The 20007-nt window shown below is 40.0% G+C and overlaps 1 protein-coding gene across 1 annotated transcript in view; it reads right to left on the reverse strand.

Moving 5' to 3' along the window:
• Positions 1-7590: 7590 nt before the first annotated feature.
• The window catches only part of PGM2L1 (phosphoglucomutase 2 like 1), a 68274-nt gene continuing 55857 nt past the window's right edge, over positions 7591-20007 (reverse strand). Inside the window, exons 12-14 of the mRNA XM_003814679.6 lie at positions 19754-19943; positions 15759-15892; positions 7591-14030 (exon numbers count right to left, since the gene is read on the reverse strand). Of these exons, the coding sequence (XP_003814727.1) occupies positions 13928-14030; positions 15759-15892; positions 19754-19943 (427 nt within the window). The 3' untranslated portion in view covers positions 7591-13927. The remainder of the gene's footprint in view (positions 14031-15758; positions 15893-19753; positions 19944-20007) is intronic.

The raw sequence follows: 20007 nt of genomic DNA on the forward strand, positions 1-20007 counted from the left end.
AGGAACAGTGCATCAGTTCTGAGCCTAGGTGTCCAGAGGCCTTGCATGCTTTGGCTCTCTCTTTTGGGGCTCTGCCCAGGCACCCAGGGAACACCCTGGGCTAGCCTGCTGGAATGTGAGAGATCATGTGTGGCAGTGCTCAGCCAACCCAGCCGAGGCCATCAGAAATTAGCCAGCACCCAGTCAACTTGGCAGCTGACCACCAACAGAGAAGTGGACTCACTCAAGACCAGAAGAAATATCCAGCTGACCTCAGTCAAAACTGCTAACCCACGCAACAGTGAGATATATAAATAGCTGCCGTTTTAAGCCACTAAGTGTTGGGGTAATTTGTTTTGCAGCAAAAGTAGACTGATACAGAAATTGGTGTCCAAAAGTGAGATGTTAGGCCATTAACAATACCCTAAAATTTGTGACATTAGCTTTGAGATTGGGAGTGGTTGGAAACTGGGAAAATGGCAAGAGCAAACATATTGAAGTCTGGGGAAATGATGGGAAATTATTACTAGAGGCTGGAAAAACAGTAATCTGTGTTTCATAGTGGCACTTTGTAAAGACCTCTGCAAGAATTAAAGTGATGTCTAGTCGACCTCTAGACAAAAAAAAAACCTTCTTGGAAACTTAAGAGTGAGATCCCACAGAAGCCCAATTCAAAAATACCAGTAATAAAATCTAGAGAGATGTCACAAAACAGTTGTGTCATTTGGAGTATGGAATAGACTGAAATTATTCAAACTACCAATTATTCAGCTACCAACATGGGCCACATCTTCAGAAGTAGCCAAGGAAGGTGACAGACAAGGAATATGTTCCAAAGGGTATAGTCAAGAGCCGCAGAGATCAGTGGAGCAGGAACCCCCTCCCAGGGAGTAAACTCTAGACCTGAGCAAGAAATACACCCTCTCCTGGGATAGTGAGACTTGTAAACCTTTGCCCAGCTGGAGTTCAGAATTGCTATGTGTCTCTCATTCTTCCCTTTTTAATTTTGTTTTGTTTTGTTTTTGTTTTTTGAGACAGAGTCTTGCTCTGATGCCCAGGCTGGAGTGCAGTGGTGTGATCTCGGCTCACTGCAACCTCCCCCTCCCGGGCTCAAGTGATTCTCCTGCCTCAGCCGCCCAAGTAGCTGGGACTACAGGTGTGCTGCCCAATGCCTGGCTAATTTTTGTAATTTTAGTAGGTTGGTCTTGAACTCCTGTCCTCAAGTGATCTGCCTGCTTCAGCCTCCTAAAGTGCTGGGATTGTAGGCGTGAGCCACCGTGACCAGCGTTCTTCCCTTTTTTAAATGGAAGTGTCTATTGAGGATATCCTGCCTCCGTCTCAATGTACAGTAGGTATGCGGGAGGCAAATAACTTGTCTTTAATCCATCGGTGTCAGGATTAAGAAGAACAACATCCATAATGTCACATACAAACCTGATGTGAACCACAAGATCCTGGTCTTCAAGCCTGATGACATAATTGCAAGAGGTGTTTGGGGGTCTTGGAATGGTGGTAAGCATATTTTTCCTGTGGGAGGAATGTGAATAATTATGGTCAAAGAGTAAACTGTGGTAGATTACAAAATTTGCCACACTCTTTCCATCCTCCCTGAATTCATACTCTTTGAATTGTGACTTTGCAGCATCCCCCATCAAGAGGTGGAGGGAGACTATTTCTCCTCCCCTTAAACCTGAACTGACATCATGACATTTTTGGCCAATGGAATGCAGCAGAGAGATGGTACAAATTCTCTGTCTAAGCCTCAACATGCATCGCACATCTCAGCTCTTTCTTTTGAAGTCCTGTCCCACTACTCATATGAAATGACCTGAGCTAGCCTGCTGGAGGACAAGAGATCACATGGAATAGAGATGAGCCATCCCAGCGGAAGTTATTCTACATTATCCAGGAACCAGCCAATTTAGCAGCTGGCCTCAGACCCATGAATAAACTCAGCCAAGACCAGGTGAACAACTCACCTGGGCTTAGCACAAATGTTGACTTGCAGAATTATGAGCTATATAAATACTTGCTATTTTAAACCACTAAGTCTTTGGGGATAGTTTGTTATTTGGCAAAAGATAACCAATTAAAACAAATTGAACCAATATAAGAGTCAAAGCACAAAATTGGATAGAGAAGTACTTAAAAGGAAAGGGAAATATGTGAGATAAATGAGAAAGAGTGCTGATCTTTGTTGTTCTAGGTGGTGGGTACCTGGGTGTTTGTTGTATCCTTCCCTCTAATTTTCTTTATTTAAAGTTTTTACCATTAATAAAACTAGATTAAATTATAACTTTAAAGTAAAAAGAATACAAGTTGGAGTTCCAAAAGGCTAAGATTCCATCTCCTGTCTGCACCCTAATTAGGTGATCATACTCATTTCCACAGCTTTTTTTTTGTTTTTTTTGAGATGGAGTCTTGCTCTGTCACCCAGGCTGGAGTGCAGTGGCGTGATCTCGGCTCACTGCAAGCTCCACCTCCCAGGTTCACGTCATTCTCCTGCCTCAGCCTCCCGAGTAGCTGGGACTACAGGTGCCTGCCACCATGCCCGGCTAATTTTTTGTATTTTTTAGTAGAGACGGGGTTTCACCATGTTAGCCAGGATGGTCTCGATCTCCTGATCTCGTGATCCGCCCGCCTCGGCCTCCCAAAATGGTGGGATTACAGGTGTGAGTCACCGTGTCCAGCCATTTCCACAGCTTTAAAGACTTTGGTATGTTGATAACTTCCAAATTTATATCTCTAGCTCAGACCTTTCTTCTGAGCTCCAGACTCATATTTCCAGTTGCCTACTTGATATTTACATTTGGATGTCTCTCAGGTGTCTCAAACATGACTTGTTTAAAATTGATCACTTAATCTTTCCCTCTGTTGTGGCCAGTCCCCAAGATAGCCCCCAGTGATCCCTGCCTCCGGGTACTCACACACTATGTCCCTTTCACACTGTAGGAGGATCGCACGATTGCTATATGTTACCATAGACTTGTACAGAAATGACAGTGTGTGACTTCCAAGGCTAGGTCATAAAAGACACTGTGGCCTGTGCCTTACTCTTTCTTTGGATCACTCACTCTGGAGGACGCCAGCTGCCTTGTCACGGAGACACTCAAGCAACCCTACAGAGAGGCCCATGTGGTAAGGAACTGAGGCCTCTTGCCAACAGCCATGTGAGTGGGCCATCTGCCCACTCTGGCTTTCCTTATTTAGCTCAGGTTAGCCGAAGCCTGGATGGAAGCCATTCAGCAAGTCACAAGCAGCCTTCCCAGGCTTCCCAGGCTTCACTCAGATAGCCCCTCTGTCTGGAGTTGAATTTACATATATGCCATGTGCCCCTCCCCACGCCTTTGCTTATCACAGCCTACTTGCCTTTAAAAACCCAGTTCAAATTCCACTTTTTTTTCCCCTTTTTTATTTTGCCGAAGACTCATGATATTGCTTGGCTTGGTGCTAAGTGCTTGGTGCTGGGGGTACTGCACTGACTCAGCTGATTCTAGCTCTCAGGGGGCCCACAATTCACTGAGAGAGTCCAATCATTTCAGTCTGGTGTGGGAAGTGCTGCAACAGAGGGGCAAATGGAGAAGGAGAGGTGGGTCCCTGCCAGCTTGGTTAGGGCCACAGTCAGGAAAGGCTTTTTGGAAGGGGTGGTGCTTGAGTGAGAGTAAAAGGAAGACCAATCTCTGGCAAAGTGAAGAGAAGTCCAGCAGTGTTGCCGGCTGAGGCCCCTCTGCCCCATCTGTTGTGCTGCCTGTCATCTCAGGTAGAAATCACACCTTTCTCTACTCCGGACTGATGCCAGCATTCCATGAGTATTAATTTCTGGACTTGGGTTTTTGAAAACAAACTGCCCGTAGGTGATCAGGAAGGGGAGGGGAACCCAAAACTGGTTATATAAGGAACAGCAGCTGAATTATGCATATTTAGACTGGGAGGTAGGGGGACTGAGTGAAAAGGAAATGGACTGTTTTTATAACACAGACCTTCCAAGTGCAAAATGTAGGAGCTGCAGAAGGCAGAGGTCAGCTGAACACAAGAAAGAGCTCTCTACTGGCCTTTATTTAAAAGAGAATGAACTTGTTTTGGCCCGTTGTCCCTGGAGAGGTTCAAACATGTATCCCCACTGGAGGTCACATCATAGAAAATGGTGACAGTTAGGTAAGATGCCCTTTAAACTCCTTTCCAGTGGAAATTCTGTCGCACCACCATCATCCCTCGATGACTCCCGTCAGCTGCTGACTTTAGTCCAAGCTCCATGGAGCAGCACACAGAGCACTCCACCTCTCCACTCACATCCCTACCCACACCCACTCTCAAACTCCAAGAGCAACACCAAATCACTTGTGCTCTGCACATGTATGCCATGTTCAGTATTTAAAATACCCTCCCCTATCCCTTTGCCAGTGTTTATTCTCCAACACTCAGCACTAGCACTGTAGTGTATGTTTGTCACTTTTTTTTTGCACTATTATTTCCAATATGGCAAATTAACTCCCCTACTGTGTCTCAATGGAAAGGTAACTAGTGTCCTGCCTCTTACTAGAACTCAGGAGGAAGCTAAGGGAGTCATATCCTTCCTTTATCAGCCTCCAGTTGCAGCTAGGAGGCAGGCAAATGACAAAAATCCAGCCAACTGGGCCTTCTCTCAAGTTACTTTGAATCCAAAGTCATAAGGAATAGATAAAGGTGATTTTCTGGTGGTGTGGGGGCAGTAGCATGGTGTCCTTAACTGGTTGTTTAGGCAGTAACGTGGTTGTGTCTTTTTTCTTACTTTTTAGCCTTCTGGAGTGCCCTTGTTTCTCATTTCCGGATTAATCAATATGTATTAAATGAATGAATGAAGCAGAGGGATAAAGGTCAAAGACTTAATCTAAAGCAAATTATGTGCAAGGTCGGACCACTTAATGATCAGAAATGGAGGTAAAGAGAGGGAAATAAAAATAAACAGGAGAATGGTCACAGCACTAACAGAAATGAGGGGAAGTGTTGGTTTAGGGAAGATAGAGAGGAAGGATAGCGAATACCAAATTTTTATTATAATCCCCCCTCCAAAACGTTTCCATTTATATGCATACCAACTCTTCTCCTTTAGTAAGAACAAAAATAAAACCCTGCTCCCTCTCCCTCTCCCTCTCCCGTCTCCCACTTTCCACGGTCTCCCTCTGAGGCCCAGCCTAGGCTGGACTGTACTGCCGCCATCTCGGCTCACTGCAACCTCCCTGCCTGATTCTCCCGCCTCAGCCTGCCGAGTGCCTGGGATTGCAGGCGTGCGCCGCCACGCCTGACTGGTTTTTGTATTTTTTGGTGGAGACGGGGTTTCGCGGTGTTGGCCGGGCTGGTATCCAGCTCCTGACCGCGAGTGATCCGCCCGCCTGGGCCTCCCGAGGTGCCGGGATTGCAGACGGAGTCTCGCTTACTCAGTGCTCAATGTTGCCCAGGCTGGAGTGCAGTGGCGTGATCTCGGCTCGCTACAACATCCATCTCCCAGCCGCCTGCCTTGGCCTCCCAAAGTGCCGAGATTGCAGCCTCTGCCCTGCCGCCACCCCGTCTGTTAAGTGAGGAGCGTCTCTGCCTGGCTGCCCATTGTCTGGGATGTGAGGAGCCTCTGCCTGGCCGCCCAGTCTGGGAAGTGAGGAGCGCCTCTTCCCGACCGCCATCCCGTCTAGGAAGTGAGGAGCATCTGTGGCCGGCCGCCCATCGCCTGAGATGTGAGGAGTGCCTCTGCCAGGCCGTGACCCTGTCTGGGATCTGAGGAGTGTCTCTGCCCGACCGCCACCCCGTCTGGGAGGTGAGGAGCGTCTCTGCCCGGCCGCCCCGTTGGGGAAGTGGGGGGCAGCCCCCGCCCGGCTGCCGCCCCGTCCGGGAGGTGGGGGGCGCCTCTGCCCAGCCACCCTGTCTGGGAAGTGAGGAGCCCCTCTGCCTGGCCGCCACCCCATCTGGGAGGTGTACCCAAAGCTCATTGAGAACGGGCCATGGTGACGATGGCGGTTTTGTCGAGTAGAAAAGGGGGAAATGTGGGGAAAAGAAAGAGAGATCAGATTGTTACTGTGTCTGTGTAGAAAGAAGTAGACATGGGAGACTCCATTTTGTTCTGTACTACGAAAAATTCTTCTGCCTTGGGATGCTGTGAATCTATAAACTTACCCTCAACCCCGTGCTCTCTGAAACATGTGCTGTGTCCACTCAGGGTTAAATGGATTAAGGGCGGTGCAAGATGTGCTTTGTTAAACAGATGCTTGAAGGCAGCATGCTCCTTAAGAATCATCACCACTCCCTAATCTCAAGTACCCAGGGACACAAACACTGCGGAAGGCCGCAGGGCCCTCTGCCTAGGAAAACCAGAGACCCTTGTTCACATGTTTATCTGCTGACCTTCCCTCCACTATTGTCCTATGACCCTGCCAAATCCCCCTCTCCGAGAAACACCCAAGAATGATCAATAAATACTAAAAAAAAAAAAAAAAAAAAAAAAAAAAGTGTAATAGATATAATTTGGTGAACATTGTCAATTTTATAAAATTAAATCTTTTTCATTCAGTTATAATAAATAAATAAATAAATAAAACCCTATTATTTTAGGTTGTGTTAGCTGCTTGGTCTCTTTACGTGGGTCTCAAGTCAATGGCCTTGCCCTTTACTTTCAGAGACTGTTACATTTAAAGAATGCAACAAATAGCACATACCCAGTGGCAGGAGAAATCGAAGATGATTTGGAGGTTTCAAACCAGGGAGATATACAGCCACTCAGGAAAAGCAGGAAGAAAATGTGGAGCTTGAGATTTCAGCAGGTATGTTGTGAGCAGAGATGACCCAACAGCAGCAACACGTCTCTAAAACAGGTGGTATCGCCACTGCATATTTCTCATGCAACTCTGCGCATATGCAGAATCAAGGATTTGGTGTTTTCTTCTGCAAGAAGAAACATGAGATAGGTTCTTTCATTTGACAAACATTTATTGGGTACCTACTGAGGGCCATACACTGTTCCAGGCAGTGGTAAAGTAGTGAAAAAGCTATGCTCATGAAGACAGATAATACTACTACTTAAATTGATTTGTTCATTTGTTTATGTGCTATAAAGAACAATAAACTAGGGAAAGTGGTTAAGGACGGGGTCAGCATGGTTCTCAGAATATTCCATTTAGAAGCTGATAAAAGGACCTCGTAGAACATTCCTTTCAGTCATCTTCCCTTTGAGCCTGATCTGGGAAAGGCAGGCAACAGAGACCAGGACCACAGATTCATAAGAACCCTTGGAAACTCAGTCCTTCATCAGTATTGAAGCATAGATCTACGGTTATTACCGTGAGAGATTTCCAAACTTTAAACTTTTGTCTTATTATAGTAGCTGGCGCTAACATGGGCAAACAAATTAGATCAGCTTAAGGAGAGAAAAAGAAAAGAAAAATAAGAACTTTAATGTTAGTTCTCACATCTGGGACTTCTGATAAACCAATCAAGAAATATTTCCTGAGTACTAAGCCAGAATATTCATTTAGATGCAAAGTGGATTCTAGGGTATGTGATGTGTGTATTTCAAGAGTATTTCCTGTTTAGATAGCAAGCTTTATGAACTACACAGTATCTCAAATAAAAATTACACAGAAACTCATGCCTATGAAGAGACCTGTTTATTACTGATAACACTTCATTTGGCTAAAACCACAAGAAATCCACACACAAATACATAAAGTGCAAATTCTCATAGGCAGTACTTATAATACACCCTGGTGTTTTTGTAGGGAAAAATGAGAAGATGTTGACAGAAACTGTTAAAACAAGGGCACAATTTTGAACTACTGCTACACACTTTAGTCAGAAAAATAATTCATTCTTGACTGCATATATTTTACCTGGCATATTCAGTGAGGCATACAAAGAGTTTATTCTAGCCTAGAACAACAAGACCTCACCATACATAGAAGCAGAGTCTTGCTTGAGTGGCTCTTGTAAGATACATGATGAATCATAACAGTGGACAAAAACATACCAAATAGGATCAAATTTGTTGTGACTCACTTGGAAGGTAGTGCTACTAGGCTCAAAATGACACTTAGACTAGTGATATTAAGTCTACATAGACACCATTTCTTTACCTTCCTGGCCAACACCTTGCTTTGAGTGTAAAATACCAGGCATTATATATAATTTCCACAGAGAGATATGCTTTGCTCTCTCCAAAGAAACTGAGTATTTAAGGGGATGTCTGCTTAATAAACATTACATTATAAAGTTCAGTGATGGGACTTCATTGAAAAAACTGAATTAGAAAATTCATTTTTTGATTGTTCCTTAAACTATTTGCTACTTTTAAAAAATCCCTTAATTCCTAGTATCAGCAATTAAACACTCTATAACAGGTACTGAACTAGGTGGTGTGGATATGAAAAATAATAAACCACGATTCCTACTCTCGGGACTGAGCATCAGGTGGTCCTTTTTAGTCAAGGAATGCCAATAGTAACAAAACTGTTTCAGGTCAGTTTAGTTTGGCATTAATCCTTCTGAAGGTCAGATTCCAAGGGCAGGAAATAGTCTAGATATGTTCTATGTTTATATATCTTTTTTTTTTTTTTTTTGAGATGGAGTTTCACTCTTGTTGCCCAGGCTGGAGTGCAACGGCGCGATCTTGGCTCACCACAACCTCCACCGCCTGGGTTCAAGTGATTCTCCTGCCTCAGCCTCCCGAGTAGCTGGGATTACAGGCATGTGCCACCACACCCGGCTAATTTTGTATTTTTAGTGGAGACAGGGTTTCTCCATGTCGGTCAGGCTAGTCTCAATCTCCCGACCTCAGATGATCCACCTGCTTCGGCCTCCCAAAGTGCTGGGATTACAGGCATGAACCACCGAGCCCGGCCTATGTTTATATATCTTGCACTACAGCCAGTGTGTGTAGCTCAAGGACTTGCAGCCACTGGGGGTGAGGGCACTGGGGGAGAAAACTGAGCAGCCACGTGATGAACATGGTGCTCCTTTGTGGCGGCATAAGTTTCAGTAAAGATTAAACATATCATTTTTATATTAAAAGTTTTATTATAGAGAATGCAAAATTCACTTACATTTTAAAGACAGAACACACTTCATGTCAGTGGTAGGCTGATTCTGATTTTGCTCTCAGAACCCCTTCCCCCTTCATCATGCCCCTCTGCTTTAGGGTTACGCTAGTGGAAAAATTTGAGCAGCAAACTCTAGGTATGTCACTTTGTCCCTATTTGGTCACTCTACACATTCTTATAGGTTCTCTTTTATAAGTACATAGTCTTGAATAAACAAAGAGGAAAGATGGTCTAATAAATGTATAGTATGGTGAATACTTTAAGGTAACCAGTAGTCAACACTAACTTTGTTTCCAACTAGAATTAAAGTCATGCTGTGCAAGGAGTCAGACAATGAGCAATTCTCATCTTACTATTTATACCTCTATGGCTTAGGGTAAGATGCTCTGAGGGACAAATGTGAATAAGATTTCCTTATATCTTGTGCTTTGGCTCCCCAAGTACAAGGAAACCTGAAATAGAAGGTTAGGTCAATTGCCCATTCATTTTGGTTAGTACGACTCTTTCCTCATCAGTTTCTAGAACAATCTCAGATGACAAGTGAATTGTAAAAGGCCGTAATAAATTAACATATAGCAGTATGCAGACAGATCAAAACAGGTTATGAAATAGATTTAAAATTACTTCCTACAATAAGTCTTAAATATAATGACAACATTAACAAAATAACCAAAGGTCCATAGGCAAATGTAGTTTATGACTAAGCTTAAAGCATTCTGAATGAATACAGTTGAGATTTCTTATCAGTGAGGTAACAGGGCAATAGTCCTTCACAGTAACAAAATGTGCAAGGGTGCCTAGGAAAAGTGGGAGGTAGAGAGAAAAAGGCATAAAATTAAATGTATCCAAGTGAAGTTTGGATTTTTCAAGCATCACAAATATCAATGGAAAATGTGGAAAAAAATACTGATAGCAGCAGCTCATAGAACAACTTATCCATTAAACTACAGCTAATATCCTTGTTGCATCAATTCCAGAAGCAACTTGCTTAAGAAATGGGAGGTCTATTTCCTATATAAAGACATTCCAAAGTATCCAATCTCTTAGAACCTCTCCATCTGCTAACGTATCTACATCAAAATAACAACATATATATTCAAAACGAAAACCTCCAATAACCTAAGCCACTATACATTCTTCAAGATGAACAAAATTTTGTTCAAGTCTCACTTAATTTGCCAGGTTAAATTAAAAATAACAGTGAAGCAGGAAAATTATTCATTGCACTTATGCATCAGTTACTCAAAACACACAAAAATTGTTTTGTGAGCTAAATTCTTCTAGATATGGAGTGAAACCCAAATGTTACTTTTAGTGCCCTTTATGACATTTTTGTTCTAACCTGAGTTTTTAAAAAAATGTGCTGGAAAGAAGGACCCTTAAAAAGTTATCTGTGTATCTCTTAATTTTTAAAATTTTTATTCCCTTAAAAATAAAAAAAAGATTTTGAATAGAAGATATTATGAAGATTTCTCAAGAAGTTCCTAAATCTTAAACTTTCCATGCTGTCTTTAAAAAAAAGATCCTTATTCCCTCTGGTTCTGTCTTCACTAGAGATGGAGAACACTATGGCATAGTATTTCTTACTTTGAACCCTTCAATAAAAGACTCAATAAAGCTTTATTAGCAAACTTAGCAAACTATCTCAACAGCTTTCTCCTCTCCAGAGTCAAACAATCTTTATTCCTTGAACTTTTTCTCAGAAGTCTTATTTTCTAATCTACATTTTCTTCCTTTTTATTTCTGCTCTATCTCTTCCTGAGTTCTCACATGATTCTGATACAACATCCTAGCAGGAACTGAATCCGTAAAAGGGATACTTTTTCTCACCTCCTAAACCTTGGCCTCATTTTAGTGATCACAATAAAGGAAAATGGTAGGTGCATACTCATCATAACAACAAATAAACACAAGTAAACCGGTGGGACACAGTTTATTCCCTACTGTTATGGTGTTACATTTGCCCTTCACGAGAAGCATTTCCCGTGTCTCTTTATATTGTTTGCTTATTTCTACTGTTTATTTCCAATGTATGCTTTGATCTTGCCCTACTAATTCTCTCCTTTTCTCCAAAGCTCTAGAAAATTCCAGTTTTGACTTTCATGCTCAATGAGAATGCAATCATTTTCACAATATTGTTCAAAAAGAAAAAGATAAACAATGTAGTGCCCGAGGCTGAGACCTCCTAGCCAGCACTTCTGTCTCTCCTGACCAGCTTGGGCTATCACTGAATTTATCCTGTTAGGCAAATGTGCACCTACTACATCAAGTTCATGTTAAGTATCATGCTCAGACAGACTCATGACAGACTAGAATAAAATAATTCCCTCAATCGATACACTTCAGGAACATTTGTAAAATTTTGTTAACTTGAGAGAAGAACACTTCAATAACTTTTCACCTTAAGATGACTTAAATGTTGCATTATATTAAAGCACTAAAATAAAACTGTTTTCTTCATAATAGAATGACAGTCATGACATGGCTTTAGTAACTATGAATGAGCCGTTGATTCATTTTAGCTTCATTTTTGTTTATCAGTCACTGAAACACAGAACTAAACCAAATATACCTGTTTTTCATATATACAACATTATACCACTTTGCAGAATATATGCCATTTCCTAAATTACAATCTACATTCTTAAAAGCATATAAAACAAAAGATGTTTTACACATTTTAAAAATAAAACAAAAATTCTACACATATCTTCTCCAGTGCAAAGCCTTTGAAAACAAACTCATTGAGAAAAATGGTGCTCTACATTTAGCTAGCTGTCTATTATCTACAGTCATACAGTCATACAAGATCCAACAATAAGAAAGTAAGGAAGGAACAAATTAACAATAGTGGCAATACAATAGTTGGACAATTAGGTTTGGATTATATGAGCTCAACCAAATGTTAGCTGACAGCTGCAACAAACTAAACCATGATTTAAGGAACATTCTAATCAGTTCAAACTTTATATTATTATTTTATATGAAATAAATTCTCTAATTACAGTGCTATCTCCTATAAGCAATTTGTTTAGGTCTTGTTATTGTTATCTCCTAACTATACCCCATATGTATTCTGAGAACTATGTAGGACAAGATACATTTTAAGAAGATTAAACACAGCATTTCTTTTTCTCTCTCTCTCTCTTTTTTTTTTTTTTTTTGAGATAAGGTCTCACTCTGTCATCCAGGCTTCAGTGCGGCAGTGCGATCATAGTTCTGTAACTTAAACTCCTGGCCTCAAGCAATCCTCCTGCCTCAGCCTCCCAAAGCGCTGGTATTACAGATGTGAGCCACCAAGCCCAGCCTAAACAGCATTTCTCTATTAAACCTTTTCAGAAGACTGCATGATTAGCCAAAAGTGACTTTTTTTTTTTTTGAGATGGAGTCTCCCTCTGTTGCCCAGGCTGGAGTGTAGTGGCGTGATTTCGGCTCACTGCAATCTCAGCCTCCTAGGTTCAAGCAATTCTCCTGCCTCAGCCTCCCGAGTAGCTGGGACTACAGGTGCCCACCACCACACCCGGCTAATTTTTGTATTTTTAGTAGAGACAGGGTTTCACCATATTGGCCAGGCTAGTCTCAAACTCCTGACATTGTGATCCACCTGCCTCAGCCTCCCAAAGTGCTGGGATTACAGGCGTGAGCCACTGCGCCCAGCCCAAAAGTGACTTTTTGTAAAAAATTATTTTCTACACTAAAAGAAGATAAATAATAGTCATGCAATCAGAAATTCTACAGAAGTCAGCAAGATGTTAGAATAAACTGGACCTCTGTTTTAAAACATGTAGTTTTAGTATTTCATAATACTTAAAATTTGGATGTTTTATTCTTAGTAAAATTAACATTACTTCATAAAATAAAAGAATAAATCTACTTACAAAAATGTAATTCAAAAGTTAGACTGTCAAATAAATTCAGAGCTCCTTTCTCAGTTCAGATTTTTTTCTGTAATAAAAGGTTTGATAAATGACACAATTCTAATATGAAGATCCTTAACTACATTAAGCTTGCTTTTATTAAGGTCTTTATTTATATTCCTAAGATTTTAAAATCAGCAAACTCACTTGATATAGAGGAAGCACCTACAGATTTTGGAAGATTTTCCTTAGCTATCTGAAAATTGACTGATTAAATTATGGTAAATGCAGGAACACTGTTTTTTCTGTTCATACCAGACCCTGAGAAGGCACTGAGAAATTTGATAAGAACAAAGCCAATAGGAGTGTTGCCACTATTGTTTTATGTTCAGTAAACATCAGAATTTTAAATACATACAGTAAATTTATACTGCACCAAGGGCACCTGAAACAGACATGCCAAAACCACACACTGTAACATCTGTTCTAAACTACAGAAATGCTAAATATCCTATTTCAAATACTCTAATTTGTAAATTAATACCTGTGATGTCACAATGACACTTTTTCATAACAATCAAGGAAAGTACCATTTTCTTGCCAATTTTATGGACTAATTTCCTTAACTAACCCTATAATTATATAACATTTACCTGTCTTTTTTTTTTTTCTTTTACCATGCTATACACAATTACAAGATACAGAACTAGGCTTAATCACACTATAATAAGAAAACTCACTTTTGAATTGTGATGTTTCTGTTAACGGAAGGACAATACGTTACTATAATACTTTTAGTGTAATAACTTTTGTTTGAATTATGAAAAAATTTGAATCATTTCCCTCTAGACCATTTCATTTCAAACTTATACTTTGTTTAGTCTAGCCAGTTGACCAAAAAGAAAGAAAATAAAAGGAAAAAGATACTCGGCCAGATGAGATAGAGAGAGAATGCTAACACAAGGTTCAATGTATGCAGTTCTCGGTTGCTCTGTTCCATATGCCCACACAGTGTCATGACGTATTGGTGTACCCCTAAACAGAACGCCAGATCAGTCCATTCTTACTAGGCTGAAGAAAATTCTCAATCAGAGCATCAATGAGTTTCTTCAGTTCTTCCTCCAGTAAAGCAGTGTCACTGAGGAAAAGATGAAGAGTTTTGGAATTATTTATTTTCATAGGCTTAAAATTTATTTAAATTAGTGTGATTTTTTAAGAGGTCCTGATGGAGTCATTAAACAATTGGTAAACAAAAGAGAAATTCACTTGGTTGAAACAAAACAAGACCAAAAAAAAAATTACACACAAAGAAAACACTGCTATCACAAACTGAAGGTGAACTGCATTAATAGGAGTTCCTTGGCACATGATAAACAGAGGAGTGATGGTGTATCTAAAGAATTCTCCTGGGTCAGGAGAATGAGGTTCAAATGGCTTTGAACACAAATACCAGGTGTTAGGAGAAAATGGCTTCCTGAAATACTTTGAAAAATATTCGGTACAGATGTTATGGAATGATATATCTTTCAGGTAGCAGAAGGAGGTGTGACTAAAATAATGTGATGTTTAAAAAAATAAATATGCACTTAAAAGAAGGCCCTTGAAAGTCATCACTGAGGTGCTGCCGTTGCCCAGAACATTTCGAGGCAAGCCTCTTTTAAACTGCCTTTACAGTCATTTTAAAAGCTACACAACAAATCAGTTCTTATTACTTTAATAATCTTCCTTCATTTTCAACCAGATGTAGCATTACCCAATTTAGCATTACCCAATTTGGTTTACTTTAGATTCTACTTTGAATGACTTCGGGGGCTCTTTATCCCCCCCAAAGGAAATGAAATCTATCCTTAAATGCAAAGATTTGGGGAAATACAAAATAGTATAGCTTGGTTGGACTCTGAAAGCAATTCTAAAAAATCTCCTTCCCAAATATATATTGAGCAATTACAATATTATAGGAGACAGTACTTTTAATACATTTAAGTAGCCTTTGAATATGTTTATGAAATTAACTTAGTCACAATTCATCCTCTTAAAAGGAAATGAACTGAACAGATTATGTCAAGTCATATTAGACATAGAAAATGGATATTTGGCAATAAACATAAATTATTTGATGATAATTTCCTTATGTTAATCACATAATACTTAAAGCTCAGAGAATCTTTCCAAGTATAGAAATTCAATACAATTTTAAAATTCAATTCCCAAATGATGTAGCTGCTTTAAAAAATGGTCTGGCAGTTCCTCAAAAGGTTAAACACAGAGCTACCACATGACCCAGCAGTTCACTCCTAGGTATATACCTAAGAGAAATGAAAACATACATTCACACAAAAACCTGTATGTAAATGTTCATAACAGTATTCAAAACAGCCAAAGAGTGCAAATAATCTGAATGTCCATCAAATGATCAATGGATTAAAAAGCATGGTATAGCCATGCAATGGAATATTGTTGGGCCATAAAAAACAAAACTTTAAAAAAAGGAATAAATTCATGCTACAACTGAATCATGGTGGAACCTAGAAACCATTATACTAAGTAAAAGACGGCAGTCACAAAGGCCCACATATTGTATGATTCCATTTATATGAAATGCCCAGAAAAGAAGCAAATCTATAGAGAAAGACAGTAGATTGGGGTTGCTGAGGGCCGTAAAGGAGGGAAATGGGAAGTGATTTCTCAGGCTACGGGCTTTTGGGGGTGATGAAAATGTTCTAAAATTGATTACAGTGATGGATGCACAACTTTGAACATACTAAAAGCCACTGAATTGTACATTTTAAGTGCGTGAGCTGTATGGTATGTGAATTATATTTCAATAAAGCTTTTGTATGTATATCTAAAAAAAATCAATTCTTACCTCTGGTCAGGTGACGCACACATCTCTGCATAATACTTTATCTTTGGTTCTGTTCCGCTTGTCCGAAGGGTAGCAACACAGCCATTTTGAAAAGTAAATGTAATCATTTGGCTGTTTTTACTCACAGGCAGCACCTATGCAAAATGGCAACAACAGCTTAATTATACTTGGCATCTTTTTCATTTTCTTTCATTTTCAAGAATTGTAAAATATAGTCCACTTATATGAGGCATCTAAAGTCGTCAAATTTACAGAAATAGAAATTAGAATGGCAGTTGCCAAGGCAGGGGGTATAGGGAGTTATTGCTTAAAGGATAGAGAGTTTCAGTTTAGCAAGATGAAAAAGTTCTAGAGCTCTGTCACACAACAATATAAATATACTTAACACTACCGAACTATACACTTAAAAATGGTTAAGATAGTTAATTTTTGTTATGTGTTTTTTTAACCACAATTGAAAATTTAAAACATATTTTAAAAGAATTATAAAATACAAATGAAGATTACCCATATGTAATAATTCATAAACATACCATTTACTGAATAGTTAAGGCGTGGGGTTATATACCTCAATGCATGATCTCTGGGCCTCAACAATAATCCTGCAAAGTAAGTGTTACCGCCATTTTACAGACGAGGCTCAATGAGAGTAAACAACCCGTTCAAGACAATCAACTAAGTGGTAGAACAAGAAGCGGAAGCCAAGTTCCAAAGTCCAAACTGCCTCTATATTTGCGAAGCATTTTCGCAGTTTATCAATCGTCTCCAAAGAGGAGTGCACACATCCTGCATGTACTGGGGTGCAGAAAGAACTCTATTTTTTAATAAAAATTGAAAAAAGAAGTGATGTTTTACTGACACTAAATATATGGATTAACACTGGTACTCTTGCTAGTCCACACATCCGTCTGTCGAGGCATCTCGAGGGGACTGTGAGGGTTGTACTAGGCCAGAGGGGTTGACACTGGTACCTTTCCTCAGCTGTCCTGAGCCATGAGTCCTGTCCTTGAGACCCCTCTCTTGGTCAGTACATTACCATATACCAGTGACTTAACACAGAGATCTTCCCTTCTTTTTCACCCACAGCCCATAAAGTAGCAAGTCCTTTCTATACTTTATTTAACTCAACTTTATCCAGTTCTTTCCATCACTGCTCCTATATTGAATTCAGGTGACCATCACACCTCATCTAGACTGCTGACACAGTGTACTAACTGATCTTCCTGCCTGGAAGTTTGCCCCTCAAAACCCACTCATCATGCAGGCCATTCTTCTCACCTCATACTCCAGTTATAGACAACTACCTGTGGTTCTCTGAAAGAGAATATGTTTTTTCATCTCTGGACCTTGTACTTACTGTTCCCTTTGCCTGAAACACCCTCTGCTCCTCCTGCATCTGGCCAACTCCTAATCATACTTGGGAACTCAGTTCAGAACAGTTCTCTAGAAAGTCTTGCATAAGCCCCCAAAGTCTCTTCCATGACATCCTATGCATGCCTCCCCTGGTAGCACTTATCATTTTGTAAATTGCTATTTACTTGTCAATTTCCCCACTAGACTTTTTCTTGAGTGCAGTGTTTTTGTCATTGCTATATTCCTAGTGTACCTGTGCCTGCAGCACAGAAGGATTCTGATAAATGAATATACACAGATGAACATCAATTAATCTGAAACATGGAAAAGAGAGAATTCAGGAAGGCTTTGACACTTACTATGCAACCTTGGGGATAACAACATCTATGCTACCTACCTTACAAACTTGTTGTAAGAACCAGAAGAGAATAGATGAAAAAGCACCCTGAATAATGAATATTATACACTTTAACGAGAATTAAGAGGGAGAAAAGCATTATACCAAAGGCTACTTGAGCACAGCAAACTAGAGAAATAAAAAGAAGCAAAACGTGATTCTTCTCTTCCAGCAATTTACAAAGATAGAAAAATAGACACATATATACTCATACACAGGATATCAACACCAGGAACTAATATTTGTTGATTGGATAAATATGCAAAAATGGAATATGGGTACTATTCTACACAATAAACTACAGATTTTCCAAAATACATTATGTCCCCAGAATCTTGAGACCACATCAGAACATTACAAATGGAAATTTGGGCTAATAATCATCATAACAACAATAACAAAATGAATATAATCAGCATCTATGGCATTTAAGTATTTGTTGAGCAGCCACAACATAGGCAGCAACTTGGTGAGGCAAAAAAGTACATCAGAAAGGAACATGCCATGTACAACACAATGATGACATTAAACAGTAATAGGAGGAAGGCACAGTATGTAATGAAACCTCAAGAGGAAGGTATCTAATTATGAGGCCTAGAGGTCGCGTGGAACAGGTGATATTTGCCTTAAGTCTTATAGTAGCTGAGGTATGGGCCTGTAGAAATTGGAAAAATGGGTAAACTAAGGAAACAACTGGACCAAAAATGCAGAAATTAAAAAAAAATGTATACATGTAGGTAAGTAAGTAAGCTGTTCTATTTGGCTGGAGGTATAGGGAATAAGGTTGGAAAAGGAAGTTAAAATTAGAAAGATGTATGGCTTTGAAATTATAGGCTTTTACAGTTATTTTCAACATTATCTAGCATCCTTGCCCATTTTCTCTTTTTCTTTCTCTCTCTCTGCCCCCACCTCCATTCCACACATCTTACCCTGAGGGTAGTATACATGATTATTTGGGAAGTGATAAGGATAGGATCAAAGTCAGAGAGATAAGTTAGCAGACTGAAAAATGCTCTGGAGCAAAACAATGGGTTCTAGTCTTAAGGAAACTCACAGGCCTGAAGTTTCACCATTTTATTATAGTATTGATGCAGGTGAACCCCCAAACTGGGGCTCAGCCCAGGAGGGTTCTTGACTTCACACAGGAAAGAATTCAAGAATGAATCAACAGAGTAAAGTAAAAGGAAAGCAACTGCTGGGCGCGGTGGCTCATGCCTGTAATCCTAGCATTTTGGGAGGCCGAGGTGGGCAGATCACTTGGGGTCAGGAGTTCAAGACCAGCCTGGCCAACGTGGTGAAACTCTGTCTCTACTAAAAATACAAAAATTAGTCAGGCGTGTTGACATGCTTCTGTAGTCCCAGCTACTCAGGAGGCTGAGGCAGGAGAATCAGTTGAACCTGGGAGGCAGAGGTTGCAGTAAGCTGAGATCATGCCACACTGCACTCCAGCCTGGTAGACAGAGCGAGACACCGTCTCAAGGAAAAAAAAAAAAAAAAAAAAGGAAAGCAATTTTATCAGAGCCACAAAGTACAGGAAAATGGCTGCTTCATAGGCAGAGTAGCACCATGGATTGCTGGCTAGCTATATTATAGCTTCTCCTTAATTATATGCTAAATAAGGGCAAGTTATTCACAAATTTTCTAGAAAAAGTGTGAGGAGTTCTTGGAACCAAGGGTTCCTCCACGTTTAAACCACATAAGGTAACTTCTGGGTGTTGCCATGACATCTGTAAGCTGTCATGGTGTTGGTGGGAGTGTCTTTTAGCATGCTAATGTATTATAATTAGCATATAATGAGCAGTGAGGGGAACTAGAGGTTGCTTTTGTTGCCATCTTGGTTTTAGCTGATTTTGGCTGGTTTCTTTACTGCATCCTGTTTGGACCAGATCCTGTTTTGATCAGTGAGGTCATGACCAGTGCTTGGAAAACAAGTCCTGCTGATCTCCTATTTCAGTATGAATTATAATAAACTGTTAAAAACTTTTTTTTTAAGTATTTACAGGAGCTTCCAGCTTGGTAAACACGTGGACTTGCTGGGAGGCTCCAGGCCCCAACCCCACCCCTAGTACATTGCCCTATACATCTCTTCCATCTGGCTGTTCCAGAATTGTCACCTTTATAATAAACTGGTAAACATGAGGAAACTGGATTGAATCTCATGTGAAATCTGTCCTGCCTCTGGACTTTTTGGTGACATGAGCCATGAAATTTTCTAAATTGTTTGGAAAAAAAAAAAGGTACTTACTGATTTCTTATTAGGCTGGCTACTGTCATATCCAGTGGTAATGTCCCGTACATGCAATATAGCAAATGTTCCACAAAATTTTGGATATTCTTTTGGAGAATCAAAATTACGAAGCCTTTCAAATATACTTTTGATGGTAGGTGGTTCATAACACAAGAAATAGGAAGTTTTTGAAATATGATAACCATATCTGTGCAAAGATTCAAAGTGCTAAAATTAGATTTCAGATAACTCTTTAAAAAAGCATATATTAA

Source organism: Pan paniscus, chromosome 9 (assembly GCF_029289425.2).
Source record: "Pan paniscus chromosome 9, NHGRI_mPanPan1-v2.0_pri, whole genome shotgun sequence".
Taxonomy (NCBI): Eukaryota; Metazoa; Chordata; class Mammalia; order Primates; family Hominidae; genus Pan; species Pan paniscus.